This window comes from Spinacia oleracea, chromosome 5 (assembly GCF_020520425.1).
Source record: "Spinacia oleracea cultivar Varoflay chromosome 5, BTI_SOV_V1, whole genome shotgun sequence".
Classification (NCBI taxonomy): domain Eukaryota; kingdom Viridiplantae; phylum Streptophyta; class Magnoliopsida; order Caryophyllales; family Amaranthaceae; genus Spinacia; species Spinacia oleracea.
In genome coordinates this window covers 106,351,261-106,371,473 of record NC_079491.1, presented here as the reverse complement: position 1 = coordinate 106,371,473, position 20,213 = coordinate 106,351,261, and the positions used below count along the sequence as shown (strand labels likewise).

The 20,213-nt window shown below is 41.4% G+C and overlaps 1 protein-coding gene across 1 annotated transcript; it reads left to right on the top strand.

The window, feature by feature from the left end:
- The first annotated feature begins 7,482 nt into the window (after positions 1 to 7,482).
- On the top strand, positions 7,483 to 8,286 carry LOC130461765 (uncharacterized). The gene has a single exon (XM_056829964.1). It carries the CDS (start codon positions 7,483 to 7,485, stop codon positions 8,284 to 8,286), a length of 804 nt encoding a protein of 267 aa, XP_056685942.1.
- Positions 8,287 to 20,213: the final 11,927 nt, after the last annotated feature.

Sequence of the window (20,213 nt, the reverse complement as noted above, 5' to 3'; positions counted from 1 at the left end):
ACTCGTTATTTCTCGAATTATGTATAACTAAAAATTATAAAAAATTAATATTTAGAAAATATATATTGATACTAATCTAATAAGATCCTAAATGATTACATTTTTTTTTACATATATGTTACAAAATATGGTCAAAGGCAATATATGCATATATGTAATTTAAAATTTTTGCTCCTTAATTAAGATTCTGATATTATTTTCTTTGACTAATTTTATTTTATTTTGAGATTAGGCATTATGTTATATGGATTTTTTTAAAATATACTATTTTTAATTAAAAGAGAGGCGAATCAATGAGTGTCATTTGTGATCACCACATTCATTTTCTCTCTTTTAGTATAAGATACTAGTATTCTATGCACGCGATGCGTACGAAATTATATAAAAACTTAAATTTTTATTGAAACTACTAAATATAAATATTAGATTAAAAAAATTGTTCACAAAGTTCGTATTTAAAAAAGTTAATACTATACGATTATACATCTAAATAGTGAAACAGAGTAATCATGCCTTTACATGACAAAGAATCTAATTTTAGTACCAAAATATAAATTCCAAAATTAGATCAATCAAACTCAAGTCCTTGGGATATTTGTGGTATTTAGCCTAGATTAGTACCCAAGACCATTGGATACTTAATTACTGTGAAATAATCATGTAAACCAAGGGCCTTCACATCAACAGGGGTATTAAAAACCCAGCCATGCTTATGCTTCATTAACTTATCCAGCAATGCACTACAACTCTTAAATACCTTACTTAAAGAGTTTCTCATCCCAACTGCACATCCTGACTCCCCGTTCTTCTTCCCCATGCCTTTCAATTTCTTGTTCTGTTCTGTAGGAGGGCATAAGCATGCACAATGAGTCAAATTAAGCAGACTTACATAATAACCAAAGCTGCCAAAAATGTTGAAAGAGGCACTCAAGATCAAGAACTAAAATCCTATGATGGAAGCTGAGAGCTTTATCAGTCTGTATCGACCCAGAGACGAAGAACTGGTAACCATAGTCCACAGTCAAAGAACAACACCATAGAAAACACAATAATTAAGGCTTAGCTAAAATAACAGTGCAAGCACTTCACTAAGTATTTCATAGTCACCAAAACACTCATCCAACCATCGGGTTTACTCTCCTGGCTATGTCTCCTACAATCATTAGTCTCTCAAATCCAGCCCCAAAGTTACCAAACTGCTTGAAACCTTCCCCATTTTTGACAATATCAACACACATCACATCAATTTAAGCAAATCCAATAGCATAAGCAAATATATATAAGCTTAATTCACTAATACAACCAAATCCCTAAGATTCACCAGTTTTAAACTTAAAAAAAAAAATCAGGCAAAACGTCAAATTTCAAAACAAAAAAAAAATACACAAAAACCTTACAAAAAAAATCTGAGATTTATCGGAAACCCTAGTCAATTGATAAAAAAGAAAAGAAACTAAGAACTGTAACCTAATCAATAAAATCTTTAACTCTCATGAACTTTGAATAGAATAGATGAATCAAATTCTCAAACAACAAATACAATTCAGAAAAGAGCAACCCCAAAGGGGGTTTATGTAGATTTCATGCATCCTTAAAGTTGACTAATGATCGACATAAAAGAATTTAATTTGCTGATAAACCTATATGCATATGCGCCTTTTCTTGCACTTTTTCTCAGAGGAATTCAGTTATTTCGCAAGATTTATCTTAGAAGAGTTACAACTAAACAACCTAAGAATATGTATAAGGAAAGATATTTAGATTTATCAAGCTTAAACCATACACACACCATGTAGAAGAGTACAGTAGCACTGCAACAGAGTACATCAGCAGAGCAAACAGCAGTAGAGCACAACAACTGGCCTACACAACAACAGACTGGCCTGAGCAGTCAGCAAGCCTGAACAATGACAGCAGGCCGGTAGCACCAGAAGCAGCTGCAGATCAGCAATAAGTCATGCCATATGCCAGAAACCAAGACCAAACCAGAATCTAAGGCATATATCTTTGTACAGAAATTGTGTCAAAGCGTATAAGAAAAATTTGTACAAATGCAAATCACAAAAACGATCTCATCATTGACTAAAACAGTCCAATAGAATTCAACTCCAAAATTAACACAATTTCTCACAAATAAATTATCAATCAAACTCCGAAAAACCTAATTCCAGCAAGTCACAACTATAGTCGGAGCATTCATACCACTTTTTAGTCGGAAAAATAGCTCGTAAAACCAAAACATCAAAGAAAAAATTCAATAAAACCACAACAAGTACAATTACGGAACGAATAATCAGGTGATCAAGATTTTGGAAAGCAAAAGCAAACAGAAATAGCAACAAATTACATTAAAAACTGAATCTAAGGAGTTTAACCTGCCAAAAAAATACCCCGTAAGATTGAAACTTTCTGCAATCCTTTTATGTAAACCCTAATACAATACTGCTGATATCTTCTATGCAAGAATGAAATATTACTAATCATTTTAACAATTATGTTTAATTTCATGGGATATATTTTGTTTAACATGATAATTTATCCATGTAATAGGATTATACCATAGGATCAAATTAGTTATAACATATATATTTTAGACTTACTGGATGTATTTCCAATGGAAAGTAATGTCATTAAATAACGTTAATGACCCATTATTGAAAATACTTAATACCCAAAATTAAACAAATTAACATAGCATATTCTATTGTACTTTTTAATTTTGGCATATTAAGTATCATAATATGTTAATAATTTTACAGTACTTATACCTTTAAATAGGGCCTATGATATATGTCACATTATAAACTTTAGGTTAATATTTGTCATCTTAACATACACTTTTATCGTATATTCATCCCAAAGTAAATAATTAGCGTTATTTTAGTAATTAATCGTAATAAGTATAATATGAGTTCATGAAACAATTAGTTCAAATTGTTTACCAGTATATCATGAACTGCGCAAGATCGGAGGTGAAGATATCATGAGACACAGTGGCGTAGTCCACTGTAACACGGCTACATCGAGCCATTTCCAGAAACTAAGGTCGGCAGCCTTGGAGGCTTTGTAGGCGGCGAGTTCAGTAGCATCGGTGGGGGGGATGATGTGCTCCGGGACATTGTGTACCCTCTCCTGTACCTTAAAGAGTGTGGCTGTAGGTGGGTTTTTTGGTTTCCCGTTCCCTACAATGGGGGGTTTGGCAAGCGGCGGTTCGTTTAGAGAACCGTTGAATTGTTTTTGCACCTCGAAGGAGTCACCACCAAACTTATTTTAGGTCTCGTTTGGGAAGACCGCACAATGACTCTATTTTTGGATAAGGCCTTGAATCCTTGAAACGGATGGGTGAGATCCGGGCTCGGGAGTGAAAATGCTTATTCGGCGAGCTTTAGAAATACTCAAGTACGTTGGCACAACATTGTTTCGAAAATAAACCCTAAGATTAGACTATGTGGGTTTGCAAATTAGAACAAAATAGAATTTCTAATTGTACGGTGGTCACTTTGCTTTAAAGATTGATTTAAGGAACCTAAGGCCGGTTTGTCCAAAAATATCTTCGTTAAGCGTGATGTAACCTTTGTATTTTGTTGTATTTAGCATGTTGGTGATGAAAGCGATAAGGCACATAAAGCAACATCACAATACTAAATAAAGTGCGGAATTAGTAAATACAAGATCCCCTAGAAAAGGACTAGGGAGTAGTTCCACATTTCCTAGAAACGGACTAGGCAAGTAAAGATGCGGAATTGAAATTGCGATATTGAAATTGCGGTATTGAAATTGCGATATTGAAATTGCGGTATTGAAATTGCGATATTGAAATTTGATGAGCGGCATTTATGTCGCTCTAGGCTAGGATTTTAGAGAGTTTTATTATGCTTTTTTTGTTAGTTTTATATAGTTTTGCTGTTCTTTTATTCCCCTTTTCCATCTTTGTGGTTTTCAGGTGTTAATGTTGAAAATGATGGAAAAACAGCTGAGATTTGCTCGAGCAGGTGCCGTGCGATCGCATGGACATTTTGTGCGCTCGCACGGGTCTACAAAGTTGGCTCCAAAAGTCAAGGCAGTGCCGTGCGATCGCATGGACATTTTGTGCGCTCGCACGGGTCTACAGAGTTGGCTCCAAAAGTCAAGGCAGTGTGTGCGCTCGTGCCTCAAATTCGTGTGTTCGCACAAATCTGGAAAATCGATGCAGGAACTATAAGTGAAATCGTGCGATCGCACCATAGAGGAGCCCGCTCGCACGGAATTTCGGTGGGCTCGCACTAAATTCCTGTGCGAGCACACAAGGATTTTCTAAGATTTAGCCAAGTCACAGCAGTGCGATCGCACGGTTGTTGGGCATGATCGCACGACACGAAGGAGAAGAATCGTCGCAGGGCCCGTTCGCATTGATGCACAGCACGATCGCACTTATGCGATCGCACCTGGGTCTGCACCTTCGCACGGCTGCGCGGGATTCAGTTTTCGAGTTTAAAACTCTTATTTTTGGGGTTTAGTATAAATAGGATTTTTGATTATTTTCATTTTACGCTTTCATATTTTACATTTCATATTTTTACATTTTCAATTCTAGAAGTTTTGTGATTTTGTTCTTCAATCTAGAGAGAGAAACTCTTCAATTCCAAGCATCAATTCAGTAATTTTCTTCAAATCTTCTCTTCTTTATGCAATTGAATTCTTAGTTCTTTAATTCTTTCACTTGCTTAGTTGATAATTGTTTTGCAATTCCTCAATACCTTGAGTTCTTGATTTCAATTTTGCTTGTTACTTTGATTTTCAGTTTTTGATTTGATTGTGCAATTGGGTTTCCTATTTTCTACTTCTCCTCCTTTAATTTCATGATAGCTAGTTTTGAACTAATGGATAGCTTGATTGTTAGGATGATTAGTGAGTAGTTTTAGGTTAGGGAAAGGGGAGAAACTAGGGGATGAATTAGGAGAAATAGATTATTGATTGTTGGTTGATTCATGTGATTAAATAAGATTTGATGATAGGAAATCCATGCTAGTTGAGTGGTAGTTGCAAATGCTATTCGATTAGATTTCCGTGGAACCATAGGATAGGTTTGGCAAGACATTGTGGACCTATCTTGTGTTGATCAAATGGCGGTACCTATTATATGCTAGTTAGTTTAGTCTAGGATTAGGCGAAAGCTCTTCCGTGGATTAGACGCTTAGCGTTCCCTATCCGAGAGGTGGCGGGTTCGTCTTTAGATGCCGTTTGCCTAATCACCATTTCGTTGCATGATCACCATTGCTAAATAGTTGAATTGATTTCCCCCGGTTTCCCTAGGCTATCCCCGACTCCCTAGCATTTCCCTTTCTTGATTCAATATTACATAGTTCTTTATTTGTTTTTAGACTCTTAAAAGTGACAATTCAAAACAAATCCTTGATCGAACTAGATTGACTTCCAACTCAATAATTCACCGTTTCTTTGGGACGATCCCTTTGCTTACCACTTGCCGGTAGTTGAAGTGGTTTTATAAATATTGTTTGCATAGGTGGTTTTCTATCAACGACGGAAAATACGCTTATCAAAATGGCGCCGTTGCCGGGGAACGGTCGTTGTTATTGAGTTTAGTTGAGACTAGTTCATTAATTGAAAATACATAAATATTCCATTCTTGCTTTAGTTCTTCCTTTGCATTGCTCACGGTTTTCTTGAGTGTTTATGCCTGATAGGGGACGTGCTCGTCAAAGGATCCTCCATCCTCTTGACCTTGAATTGGAAAGGACTTTAAGGAGACTTAGGCGTGCTCGTTCTAGCTCGTCAAATCAAAATCGGTTTGAGGCTTTGAGTGTTGACACGGAACAAGAAGTGAGTGAGCAAGCTAGGGAGAATATGGCTCTTCCGGTTAAGAACTTGGGAATACCGGGAGCATTTGAGGCTACGTGTGGGATTCAAGCACCAACAACATGTGCTAATAATTTTGAGATCAAGCCCGCCTTGATCAATTTGGTGCAAAGTCATCCCTTTTGTGGGAAAAGCAATGAGTCGCCTCACGAGCATCTCAAGCAGTTTGAACACTATTGTGACACAATAAAACACAACGGTGTGACCTCGGATTATGTGAGATTGACTTTGTTCCGCTTCTCTTTGCTTGGTCATGCTAGTGATTGGCTTGACAAGGAGGTCAAGCCCAATTCACTTCGCACATGGAACGAAGTAACTAGTGCCTTCTTGAACAAGTTCTATTCTCATGGGAAGACGGCGGAGTTTCGCCACAAGATTCAATCATTTGAGCAAGGCCGTGATGAATCGCTTTTTAAGGCTTGGGACCGATTCAAGGAATACCAAAGGGAATGCCCTGATCATGGGATTCCCAAGTGGTTGTTGCTACAAACTTTTTACCTAGGATTGAGTCCAAGCTTGAAAACAAGTTTGGATGCGGGCGCGGGAGGCCCCATCATGAACAAAACGGAAGATCAAATTGAGGAGATAATTGAAGATGTAGTTCAAAACTACCAATCTTGGCATGTAGGTGCAAGAAGTTATGATGGGAAAAGTAGGATTGAGGATGGAAAGGGTTCGGTGGCCATAGAGAAAGCACGGATGATAGAGAAGCTTAGCTCGAGATTAGAGAAGCTTGAGAATACACCATTTGCGGGAAGTGCAGCAAGCAAGCCACCATCTCCGTCCACAATTCCATCTCCTTCAGCCACTCTTCTCAATAAGGGGAAGGGCAAGGTTAGTTCTTATGGCTCAATGCCTCCGGGCACATTCTTTTGTGAAAATTTCCAAGACTATAATCATTCCCCCGATGCATGCCCTTTAGTTCATAACTTGTCATTTGTGGATTATGGCCCTTCGTATGAAGGAGATTTTGATGTAGAGTATGCTAATGCCATCAATGAGAGGTCTAGGAATGATAACCCTAACAATCCTAATTTTGCTAGGTAACCTAGAGGGCCCTCCATGTATGGTCCCCACCAAGGCTATGGCCAAGGAAGTGGGTATGATAACCAAGGCCGAGGTGGCTATAGAGCACAAGGCTATCAAAGCCAAGCGCCCTACGGTCAATCTCAAGGTTTAGGGAATCAAGGCCAATACAACCAAGGGGGTTATAATCCCAACCATCAAGGTGGAGGGGGTTATAACTACTCTTATGGGCAATTTAGGGGTGCCTCAAGTGGGGGTTATACTTTGAACTCGGGAGTTCCTTATGGTGCATCTCATTTGCCACCTCCCGGATTCAATGGACCGAGGACCTTTGGCAACCAATATCAATCCAACCCAAGTGGTTATGGCGTTGCACCTCCACCACTCCCGCCTCTCAAGTCGAATCTTGAGGCTCTCATGGAGTCGTTTGTGGGGGCGCAAGCCAAGAAAAACGTTGAATTTGAGGATGGGTTCAAGCAATCCAATACTCATCTTAAGATGATTGAGACCCAACTAGCTCAACTTGCTAGCACCATCAAGGAGCAACAAGTGCACACAAGTCTCCCACCCCAAGGTCAACTTCCTAAGCAAATGTACGCAATGGTGACAAGGAGTGGGAAGACTTTAGATGATGGTGTTACGCATGTTGAAGCTCAATGCTCTAGGGGGGAAAATTCTAAGGGAGATGAGTCCTCGAACCATGATGATGAGGAAGGGAAGTCTCATGTCGATGGCATGAGTGATGGTGATAAGTCGAAAGAGACTACCCTTCTTCCTCTCCCAACTCCTACTCCCCCCTACCCTCAAAGATTTGCCGGTAAGAAGATGGATGACCAATTCCACAAATTCTGGGAAACCATTAGCAAACTTTATGTGTCATTATCTTTTACCGAGGCACTCAAACAAATGCCCCACTACTCAAGATTCATGAGGGACATTCTTAGTGGCAAGAGAGGGTGTGAACCCAAGGAGACCGTTCAACTCACGGAGAATTGTAGCGCTCTAATTCAGCACTCCTTTCCCCCAAAACTCAATGATCCCGGGAGTTTTTCTATCCCTTGTAGCATTCAAAAGCTAAAATTTGAGAATGCTCTTTGTGATTTGGGGGCAAGTGTGAGCATCTTGCCATATAAGATTTTTGAGAAGCTTACTCTTGGTGATCTTTCTCCTACTGCTATGTCATTGCAACTAGCCGATCGATCGCTTATGTTTCCATTAGGTAGGATTGAGGATGTTCCCCTCGTAGTTGGCAAGCTTACTTTTCTTGTTGACTTCGTTGTCTTGGACATCGATGAGGATGCCCACACCCCCATTATCTTGGGGAGGCCATTCTTGGCCACCGCGGGTGCCCTTATCGATGTGCAAGGGGGACTTATCACCTTGAAGGCTGGATGCCAAAGCTAGCTTCAAGCTCACTATTGATGATCAATGTTGTCCCAAAATGAAAAGTTGCATGAAAATCGACACTCTTGCTTGTGTTGAGAACAACCATACTTGTGCTAATTCTTCTAACGATTTTCATGTTTCTAAGTGTGCTAATAAGCTTGCTAGGTCCTCTCTCAGTGAAAAGGAAGTCCATGGAGATCCAAAGACTCTTGGGGATGAGTTTGATGATGTTGTAACCATCCCTGAGTTATTTGAGATGCATGATGAAGATGTTAATGGAGCTAAACTCTCCAAGGTGTTCCATAGGTCGATTAAGAAAGCCAAGCAGTCCAAGAAGGTCAAGAATCCATCAATTCCCGAGGAGGGGCATGTTGGTGGATCGTTTGGCTTTCATCTCTTGAAAGGCGGTATCGGTAAGATCTTTGTGCCCAAAGGGGCAAAGAAGTGCATGGTGACTAGTGTTGACCCAAAGTTGGTCGTGTTTGACCCCCTTGACCTTTTTGGGGGGGTCCGTCAAGCTAATGACGTTAAACGAGCGCTTCCCGGGAGGCAACCCGGTTGTCTAACTCTTGTACTGGTTTGTTTTTGTGTGTTTTCATCTTTTTACTTTTCTTTTCATAATAAATATGTTGAGATGGGTGTGCAATAGTCGGGCAAGCCAAGGAACATAAATTCCAGTTCCGTGCGATCGCACGGTTGATTCGTGTGGTCGCACGAAACTGGAAAATCGAGGCAGTTGCTCCCAGCCATTCCGTGCGATCGAGCGCTGCTGGGCGTGCGATCGGGCTCGAACCGTGCGATCGCACGGTTATTTCGTGCGCTCGCACGGGTCGGGCGGAGCAGTTCTGCGATCGTGTTATTGGAAAATCCGTCCACTTTCTTTTTCATTTCTTCACCTCACTTCTCATTTCTTCACCATCTCTCTACTTTCCTCTCTATTCCAACTCCTCAAAACTCCATTTCCTACTCAATCTTTCTCACACATTTCACTCTACACCACTCGCATTCACAAATTCATCCTCATTACTCACCTCAAAACCAATTATTTCTGATTTTTCCCAAAAACCCCTAATTTTTAGGGTTTGGTTGAACATTGATTTTGTGATTCCTTGTTGTGATTAGAGCATTGGAGTTTGCTTTTGGGTGATCTTGTCTACCTCCCTTACTTGTGGTGACGATTTCTTTCCCTTCTTTCTTCATTGTTCTTTACATTTAAGCTCATTGTTCATACTATTTGGGTGAAATTCTGAAATCTTTGATTTTGATTGTTTGGATTTCCATGTTTGTTTTTGTGTTTGTTCCTTGCTAGTCTACACTTATTATGCATGTTTCATTGTGAATATTTTTCAAGACTAGTCTATTGATCGATTTTTGGTGAATTGTTGGTGGAATTCTTGATGGGTTGTTGTTTTTGGATAATGAGGATTGGTTGATGAGGATTGTTTAGGTTGAACTTGAGTGATGAAGTGATACTTGTTGGTGATAATTTTGATAGTAGATTGTAGTTTTTTTTCACTAACTTAGTTTTTTCCTTTTGCCTTGCATTGTGTCTCTTTTCTTGCTTGTGTGTAGATTTTTGTCCCTAAGATTCATCATGATGACCAAGCGTACAAAGAAGGGACCCAATCCCCAAGCGAACAAGAGGAAGGCTATCACTCCTCCGGCCTTCGAGACTTACGGAATTGTTTTTCTGGAGCAACGGTCTTGGAGTTACTATGAGGAATTGTCTAAGCGGAACATCCGCCCGACAAAGTTTTATCACAAAAAGACCGTTCAGGATTTGGGGTTCAAAAAGGAGCTAAACGCTTTAATTGCGGGGCTTGAGCTTGAGGATTTTGTGACCATGAATGCCAAAACTTATAAGAGGGTCTCTCTTGAGGTTCTTTCCTCGGCTAGGAGGGGCCGGGTGCATGACAATGGTAAAGAAACGGTTGAGCTTCATTTCCAAGCTTTCAATAATCAACACGTGCTCACCGATGAGGCGATCAATGATTTCTTTAACATCAACCCGAATGATTTCTTTACCTCTCACCCGAACCTGGGTTTGATCGTTAATCCGGTGGCGGAGTGTGTGGACAACTATGATGAGAATATTTGGTGGGGAGAGCTCACGGGAGAGGAGAAGAAATTCATTTCCTCCTCGGCCAAGTCTTCTTCTTTTCACCACCCCGCCATCCGTTACTTGAACCGCATGCTCCTATATGCGGTCTTTGCAAAGGGGGCCACCGGATCCTTGTCTAGTGCGGAACTTGGCGCCCTATGGTTAGCCACGGAGAAGAATGAGGGGATCCTAGATTTTGGGCAGCTGTTGATCACCCGAATCATTGAGCATCGGGATGGGCAGCCGACTTGTGGGGATATTCTCTTAGGAGGGATGCTCACTCTTCTCTTGAGGGCACTCCTCGGTGATCCCTATCAGGACATCTTAGCTGAGTTGGATGAGGTTCCCGGAGGGGAGTTCCTTGACTTGAGGACACTCTCCAATGCCAAGTGGATCAAGGCCACCAAGGACGACAAGTATATTTGGATGGTAAAGCAGAGAGATTGGTGCATCCTCCCCAATCCCGCCATCACTTCTTGGACTCCTAATGTCCGGTACTTGCTTCCCTGTGACCCGCGATTCGTTGCCCAAGCACAGCGGCTTCCTCCTCCTCAACCCAATCCGGATTCTCCTCCACATGGTCCTCCCCGTAGTCCTCCTATATTGGAGCCTTCCCCTAATGAGGGTGGTATGTCCTCTTCTTCCTCTCCTTTTGATTTTCAAGGCTTGCAATCCACCCTTGCGGCTATCTTGCAAGGACAAGAGAGTCAAGCTAACACCTTGGCTTCTCTTGCTTCACAAGGAAGCCGCACGGGGGATTCTTATCCCGATTTTCACTCGTCCTACTACGGTAGGCGGGTGTACGATTTTCATGTTGACAAAGGGGATTTTGCCCCCTATGTCAACTATCCCTATCACCCTCCCCAACAAGGGCCCATCCCTAGTTGGAATGAGGAGCGTACACCTACCTACCAGTATTGGGCAGGCCCATCCCAACCCGGAGTCACTCCTCCCTCTTTTCCGCCTTATGATTATACCATGATGGGCGGGAGTGACTACCGTGGTGACCCCATGTATCCCACTCCCCCACCGGTTGATCGGCCAGAAGGTTGGCCCGAGGATTTCACCGGGTGGCCTAGGGGGTACATGGGAGGTTGGGATGGTCCCCGAGGAGAGCCTCCCCATGGCAACTACCCCCTTCGGCCCGAATATGATTGGCCGCCTTACACCGATGCTTCGGGGCCTGATGTGGACCCCACCTACAATGTCACCCCTTTCACCGACGATGCGGCTCGTGCCCATCGCCTTGAGCGGGATGACTTTTGGAGGATTTATGATGCAAAGGGTAAGGCGCATGCCCCGGGTCCTTCTTCTTAGGGTTCCCTCCGTTTCTCCCCCCTCTTGATGTGATGGTATGCTTGCAATTAGCTTGGGGGAGAATTACGGAGTGGGGGTTTTGCTTGGGATCTTTTGCAGCTTGTTGGTGTTGATGGTCTTCTTGCCACTTCATGTGGTTGTGTATAAGATGATGTTGAGTCTTTGATGATGTTTTTAGTGTGTTTTGGCCATTTGGCCCTCGTCTACTAACGATTTTTCTTCCTTGTTTTTGAGCACTGTTTTGGTATGATTCTTTGTGGTGGGTTCTCACTTTCCACCTTGTGCCTTGTCCGTCCATTTTTGGTGAGTTTGTTCGGGTTTTACCCGGGTCTTTGCGGGACTTGCTCCCACGATACTTCCGGTAACATCCTTCCGACTCTTATGCATTCTTTAGGGGACGGGCATATATCATGTTGGGGCATTTGGGTGGATGGGTAGCTGTGCCCTTCCTTGCTTAGTTTTAGGCCTTGAGGACATGGCCTAATTCTAGCTTGGGGGGAATTTTGGTTGTGGATGCCTATTTGTTGATGCTCTTTGCTTTGAAATCATACCAACACATGCTTGTTTCTTTGTTTTCTTAGTTTGATTTAGCTTGATTTTTAGTTTCTCTTCTTTTTCTTTGTGTTTGTTTCTTTTTGTTTCCTTTTTGGTGTGTTTTCTTATTTTCTTCCTTTTCTTTTTGTTTTGATTTCTTTTTCGTCAAGGCAAGTTTTCTAGGTTTTCTAGGCAATATTCTTGATTGGGGCATATAAAATTGGAACTTGTAGATTAGAATGCTATTATTCCTAGTTGGTAGATTTTTACACGGTTCTTAATGTCTTGGGTCGAGTCTAGGATTTGGTGTCAAGAAAGTTGGTTGAACTTTGGGTAGCATGCGTCATGAACTCTTGGCTTGTGGTAAGATGGTGTTGAATTCTCTAGTGATTTGAAGCCGGAGAGAATGGTATTTGCTCCCTTGTGAGGTTCATGTTCAAATTAGCCCAAACACATATTCATATATTCATTTGAGTGGCATGGATCCTTAGCATTGACTTTCTTGTCTCCCGAGTTTGACCATTTCCTTCCCGAGACCGCGACCGAACTACTTTAGGGGACGATAGAGGCATTTCTTTCGGTGACTATTTTTCTTTTTAGTTTAGAACTTCATTTTCTATTTTTCTCATATGTTTTTGTTTGCACTTGCCCCATTGCTAGCCATTTGAGCCTTGACCCTTTATTTCTTATGAGCACATTACAAGCCTATTAGCCTTTGTTTTATTTTCACCCTTAGAAGTGATAGTGAAGCTTTGTGTTATGATGCTTGAGGTTTTGAATGAATATGCAAAGTTGAGAAATGAATGTTGTTTGGTGTGAATGTCAAAGTTTTGGAAGAGTGTTGTACATAGTGAATAATTGATGCAAAAAGCAAAAAATATAGAATTAAATTCTGAAAAAGCCAAAAATAGAGAAAAAACAAGGCATGAGAAAAGTTTCAATTGAAACACAAAAAAGAGGAAAATCAAATCAAGGAAAAAAGAACAAAAAGAGTTGTAGTTTAGAGTTGTTGTTGAATAAGCTTGGGGGTATCCCAAATAAGTGGAAAAGTTTGTTTTCGGTTGATTATGCTTGAGTTGAGTTCTTATTGCGCTTCACTTTAGGTATGAGCACCACATCCCAAATTTATTCCGCACCTTACCCCCTAGCCTACGTTACACCCTAAAAAGTCCTCTTGACCCTTTTGAGTTGAGTCATTGTCGGTGGAGGGAGGATTTGGTCAAGTTTATGGAATGGGATTGTCATGCTAAGATGTCGGGTAGCCTAATCTTGATTTTCTGGCGCCTTCGCGGTGTCTCGAGACGCTATTCTCAAAGGTGAATAAGATCTAGAGTTTTGACGTGGTATGCCCGGATGTAGGGGGATTGACTAGTGTTTGCCTTTAGTTCGCTTTGCTTGATGCTCGAATCTTTCACTTGATTTGGGACATTAGTTAGCGTGTACTCATTTATTTGATTAGTAATATTAGTGTTCTTCTATGCTTGTTTCATAATAAAGCCCCCATCTTGGATTTTGTAGTTTAATTTCTTTTCTTTTCTTTTCTTTTCTTCTTTTCTTTCTCTCTTTTCTTGATTTGCGTTTTCCATTTTTAGTCTTGCCTTGATTAGATTTTCTAGATTTCGATTTTGGTAAATTTTAGAACTTAATAGGTTGCTCATTCTCCCCTAGTTGAGTTTTGTTTGGTAGAGACTAGCAAACGCTTAGCTTGGGGGAGTTTGATGAGCGGCATTTATGTCGCTCTAGGCTAGGATTTTATAGAGTTTTATTATGCTTTTTTTGTTAGTTTTATATAGTTTTGCTGTTCTTTTATTCCCCTTTTCCATCTTTGTGGTTTTCAGGTGTTAATGTTGAAAATGATGGAAAAACAGCTGAGATTTGCTCGAGCAGGTGCCGTGCGATCGCATGGACATTTTGTGCGCTCGCACGGGTCTACAGAGTTGGCTCCAAAAGTCAAGGCAGTGCCGTGCGATCGCATGGACATTTTGTGCGCTCGCACGGGTCTACAGAGTTGGCTCCAAAAGTCAAGGAAGTGTGTGCGCTCGTGCCTCAAATTCGTGTGTTCGCACAAATCTGGAAAATCGATGCAGGAACTATGAGTGAAATCGTGCGATCGCAACATAGAGGAGCCCGCTCGCACGGAATTTCGGTGGGCTCGCACTAAATTCCTGTGCGAGCACACAAGGATTTTCTAAGATTTAGCCAAGTCACAGTCGTGCGATCGCACGGTTGTTGGGCACGATCACACGGTACGAAGGAGAAGAATCGTCGCAGGGCCCGTTCGCATTGATGCACAGCACGATCGCATTGATGCGATCGCACCTGGGTCTGCACGTTCGCACGGCTGCGCGGGATTCACTTTTCGAGTTTAAAACTCTTATTTTTGGGGTTTAGTATAAATAGGATTTTTGATTATTTTCATTTTACGCTTTCATATTTTACATTTCATATTTTTACATTTTCAATTCTAGAGGTTTTGTGATTTTGTTCTTCAATCTAGAGAGAGAAACTCTTCAATTCCAAGCATCAATTCAGTAATTTTCTTCAACTCTTCTCTTCTTTATGCAATTGAATTCTTAGTTCTTTAATTCTTTCACTTGCTTAGTTGATAAATGTTTTGCAATTCCTCAATACCTTGAGTTCTTGATTTCAATTTTGCTTGTTACTTTGATTTTCAGTTTTTGATTTGATTGTGCAATTGAGTTTCCTATTCTCTACTTCTCCTCCTTTAATTTCATGATAGCTAGTTTTGAACTAATGGATAGCTTGATTGTTAGGATGATTAGTGAGTAGTTTTAGGTTAGGGAAAGGGGAAAAACTAGGGGATGAATTAGGGGAAATAGATTATTGATTGTTGGTTGACTCATGTGATTAAATAAGATTTGATGATAGGAAATCCATGCTAGTTGAGTGGTAGTTGCAAATGCTATTCGATTAGATTTCCGTGGAACCATAGTATAGGTTTGGCAAGACATTGTGGACCTATCTTGTGTTGATCAAATGGCGGTACCTATTGTGAGGGGGTCGAAAAAACGCGAGGCTAATGCGTGACCTTGTCCCTCGTGGGTGTGACGATTCTTTTTATTCAATCAAGTGTAATTGGATTTCCTGTGAGTATACACCCAATTGACTAGTAATATAGGAGTCGCCATTCAGTTTTTAACGACAATGAGAAAAACTGACAAAACCCGGTTATCGTGACATAAAGGGAGTGCAATTATGTTTGACCACGACGACCGTAGGTTCCCTTGTGATCCCTGGTGTGGGGATCTCTCAATATACACCCGCAAGGTAGAGATTGAGGGTTCGGGGGACTGTAACTACCGAGAGGAGTAATTCGCTCGTCGATAACTCCAGAGGCAGGATATCCTTACTAGCTCAGCATAAATAATTGAAGGGACATGCGTTAACTATTAAACTAATCTGAGTTGATTTTAGCAATATGAAACATATAATACTAATTCGATCGTGATTATCTGATTTAAATAACATTAAGGGACCTAGCATGATATTCCGATTTCCCAAAAATATTATATTTGTTAGGCGTGATAGAACAATCATATTAGGTTAGTTTAACAGTTCATAAAAAAGGCGAGGAAAGCAGTTAAATCATCGAAAAGGGACACATTACGACGCACCCTTGAGAGGTGCGTCACGGTTCTCAGAAAACTAACCACTTTGACTTTGCTATGTCTCCTTTTTATTTAACGAATCTCGATTATGGGACAGGATACGTTCTGTTCGATTTATGGATCGATTGCGACAGAACGCGTGAACAGTTTCGCAGCGAGAGGCTTAGGCTAAGGGGTTTAGAGTCAATACTCAGAATATATTATGTGTTGTTGTGTGTTCTTTCACGTCGAAACTAGGGGCCTATTTATAGGGAAGAGTTCGTGGAAAGATAGAATTGCAGAGTTCTAATCCATAAAGAATTAGGAAAAAACACGTCCCAGGTAATTTCGGCGCCCAGCTCTGGGCGTCAAAGATTTCGGCGCCCAGGGCTGGGCGTTGAAAATAGAGATCCATGTAATTTCAGCACCCAGGGCTGGGCGTCAAATATTTCGGCGCCCAGCTCTGGGCGTTGAAAGTGATGTCTGGGCCGAATTCTTTGTCAGATTCGGATTCCTGAAATCCGTAGAGTTTGAGATTAATTCGAGTCTTTTAGCGCGTATCAATTTTGTGACGGAATGCGTCTGGGCCCGTTACGAACTCTAGGCTCGTTAGGATTTCGATTAATACGTAACTCTTATTTCCGAATCATATTAGGAATAGGATTCTCGCAGTTTTCTATCTCATTTAGGATTTATGTTGGAATGCAACACCTAATTCTGACAGGTTTCTATCTTTTATGATTTGCCACTCTTAGAAGCTACTTTTTACGGCAGTTACTATTTTTAGCAGGTTTCCATAAATAGCTGGTTTCGGGTGAAATGAAATGGGGAATCGAGATTCGTTTATTTTATAGGAGATGCGTTGTCAAGTGGAGTTTTTATGCTTTCATCATCGAACCTTTCCCTTGCGGGAACGGGGACAAAAGTAGGTGTCTACAGTTAGCCCCCACTTTGACTGAGTCTTGGAGTAAGACGATGGTCAAAGTATTAGACGGAGTGCGTCACACAAGCCATGGTGTATGTGACCTGTTTTGCGAGGGTCTCACGAGCCCCCGAGTGATAACATTTGACTTAAGGGTCATCACTTGAAGTGTCGACATATCCCTCACGTGTCATTGGGATTTGTCAACTGCTAGTATAGAAACTTCCTCACTTTGTCATTGGAAGGATCTAAAGATGCGTAGAAACTCCCTCACTTTGTCATTGGGAGTAACTACAGATGTTTTCGAAATTAAAGCTGTAAAGTGTAATTGGGCCTGGCCAAGCCCAATCACGAGGTAAAACGTTTTTAAAGATTCTCATTTTCAGGGCTAGCTAAACGAGAAAACCCCCTTGTTTTTATAGGACGTAAAACGAAGGAAAATCCAATCCTTTAATTTTTGGAAAAAGGGAAAACCAATAAAAGTTATCGCTGCAGCGACTAAGGACCTGCGCTGTTAGTAACGCAGACCCCGCCCGCTGAAGGTGGGCGAGCCTGTCCGCTGAGGGTGGACCCCCCGTCCGATAGAAGTGGACGAATCTGTTTGATGTTTTTAAAAATAAGGACCTACGCGGTTTGTTACGTAGACCCCGCCGGCTGAAGATGGCGAGCCTGTCCGCTGAGGGTGGACCCCCCGTCCGATAGAAGTGGACGAATCTGTTTGATGTTTTTGAAAATAAGGACCTACGTGGTTTGTGACGTAGACCCCGCCGGCTGAAGATGGCGAGCCTGTCCGCTGAAGGTGGACCCCCCCCCCGTCCGATAGAAGTGGACGAATCTGTTTTGAAATTTTTTTTTGTTTTTTTTTTTGAAAATAAGGACCTACGTGGTTTGCGCCGTAGACCCCGCCGGCTGAAGATGGCGAGCCTATTTTAAATTTGAAGACTTTATTTTTCGAAAACTGAGGACCTGCGCAACTGAGAGACGCAGGCCTCGCCCGCTGAGGATGGGCGAGCCCATTTTGAATTCTTTATTTTGCCTATGTAGAAGGGCTTTTGTGATTACAACCTGTTGGTGGGCCGTAATATTTCCTGATTAGATGTGTCCTGTAAGTGGGTCCACATTGTGTATGTTTTTATTTAACAATATATTTTTTTGAGATATCCAAACATGATATGGTGTGTGGTGCAGTCTGGGAATGTGATTTTGATTGCGCGCTCCTTGTTGGAGTCCCCTTTTTTGCGAGCCCCCAAGCGTTGGGGCTCGTCGGTTGTTTTTGCATCTTGTAATCATGTTTGGGGTCACGCTCGTATGTGCAAGCGACCTCCTATAGTAGTGTGCTATTTTTAACAAAGCCGTGAGGTGCGACTTTCAGTGAAGAAATCGGCAATTTTCAAGCCGAATGAACATGGCAGGGCCCAATAGAAGTTAGGGCCCTTTGAGCCTGGATTCATTTTCGGCGCCCAGGCCTGGGCGTTGAAATAATTCACGCCCAGGTGGGGCGTTGAAAGTGTTGTTTGGGCTGGTCTTTTGATGACACAGTTGGCCTCTTGTTGATTCGTTTATTTCACTTGGAAGTTCTATGTATTCTCTTTTCTTTTGTTTTTTCTTTGTTTTTAGAACGTGATGTTTTTCTTTGAGAAGCCGTAGCCGATTGGTGGACTACGGTGCTTGTCGCTTCGGGGCGATTATTTTAAGGAACTGTTGCTCTTAAGGCGTACAGTTATTGTAACAGTTGGGCGAGTCTATATGGCCCGAGGAACATACCTTGAGGCGTAAGACTTTGACCGCTCTAGTTGTTGTATATATTTTTTTTCCTTTTGAACGCGTTCGTGAATGTTCGATACTTAGAATGATGATATGTATGTGCGAACGAGCGTTCATAGAATGGCCGTTGTGTGCGGTCCATTAATCAGTTTGCTTGAATCATTTTTTGAGCAATGACCGATTTTAAATAGTTTGCTTAGAAGCTTGATAGAGTTCAGGCTCATTCATGAAGTGGGCTCAAACATCGTGCCCTTTCGATTGTTCAAACATTTGCTTCGAGATTTTTTTATTTTGTTATGGTTGTTTCGTAGCTTGGAGCCCCCAAGTATGCATGTTGGGATGCTTCCTTTTGGCGTACGATTTTTGTAGGTTCTTTTGAGAAAGATGCCTTGGGGTTCCACTCGTGTAGGTGCGAGCTATCCCTTCCGTGGTAGGTAATATTTTGCTACCTTTAATCCTTAATGTAGAAGTCGTGTGGCTTGCATTTTGAATTTGGGCGATAAATAGTCTTTGCCTCTTTTACACATGCTCTTTGCTCGTGCCCGTATTAGTGCAGTATGCCTTACTTTTTTAGACTTGGGCTGTGGGATGGTTGAACTCATGGTGCAACGTAGGCGTGTGTGGCCTAACGGCGTGTCTTAGAATATTCTTCCAGGCGTTGGGATATCATTTATTTTTTGCATTGGAGTACTTCACCAAGCCTCGTTTAGGTGTTCGAGCAAGTGTAGCAACTTCCGCGTGGGTATGCACGGCTTATTACTTCGTTCGATGCGAAGATTCATAGGTGTTTCTTTCTTATTTTTATATCTGGCCAAAACTTGGCTAGCAGAAAGATTCAGCGCCCAGGCTTGGGCGTTAAAGATATCGGCGCCCAGATCTGGGCGTTGAAAATGATTCCTGGGCAGAATTTTGACAGTTTTTTTTTTATTCTCTTTTTTTTCTTTCGCTTTTGCTTTGGAACGATGTAGACTGTGTAACGGGCGCTTTATAGGGCGAGCGTTATGTGCAGTGGTTTGATCGGAGTTTTGGTGACTCGCGATTTTCAGTTACCCTTGTTAGTGGGGCGACTTTATATACTCTAAGTAATGCTCAGAATTTGGGAGGGGTTGCAGCCATTCTAAGGTTCGTTTTACATGATTAAAGCTTAGGATTGTGCCCCTATGATGTATGTATAGCATTAGCGTCGAAAATTTGCGATAAAATCGTCATTTCGAGCATTTTTAGAGTGTTTTTCTCAAGCCCCCAATTGTAGCTACGGGACTGGCTTGGTGCTATAATGCTTTGCATACGTCTTTATGCATTCAAGATAGACTGTCAGGACCAGTCCTGTGACTAAGAAATGTCTATCAAGTGAACTTGAATGTCAAAGGTTGAAAATGGTCCCTATTCGGAGTTTTCTATAAAATTCGACGCATAGAAAACGTTAGACGATTAGAATGCAAGATGACTAGTAGTTATGTTTCTTGAACTATGTAGACATGGAAATGTCATAATCATTTGCATAGATACTTACTTTGGGAAGACTAGTATCGGACAAGACCTTTTCATACGGGACTGGCTTGGTGCTATAATACTTACTTTGGGAAGACTAGTATCAATTTTTAGAGTGTTTTTCTCAAGCCCCCAATTGTAGTTACGGGACTGGCTTGGTGCTATAATGCTTTGCATACGTCTTTATGCATTCATGGTGACATGGATC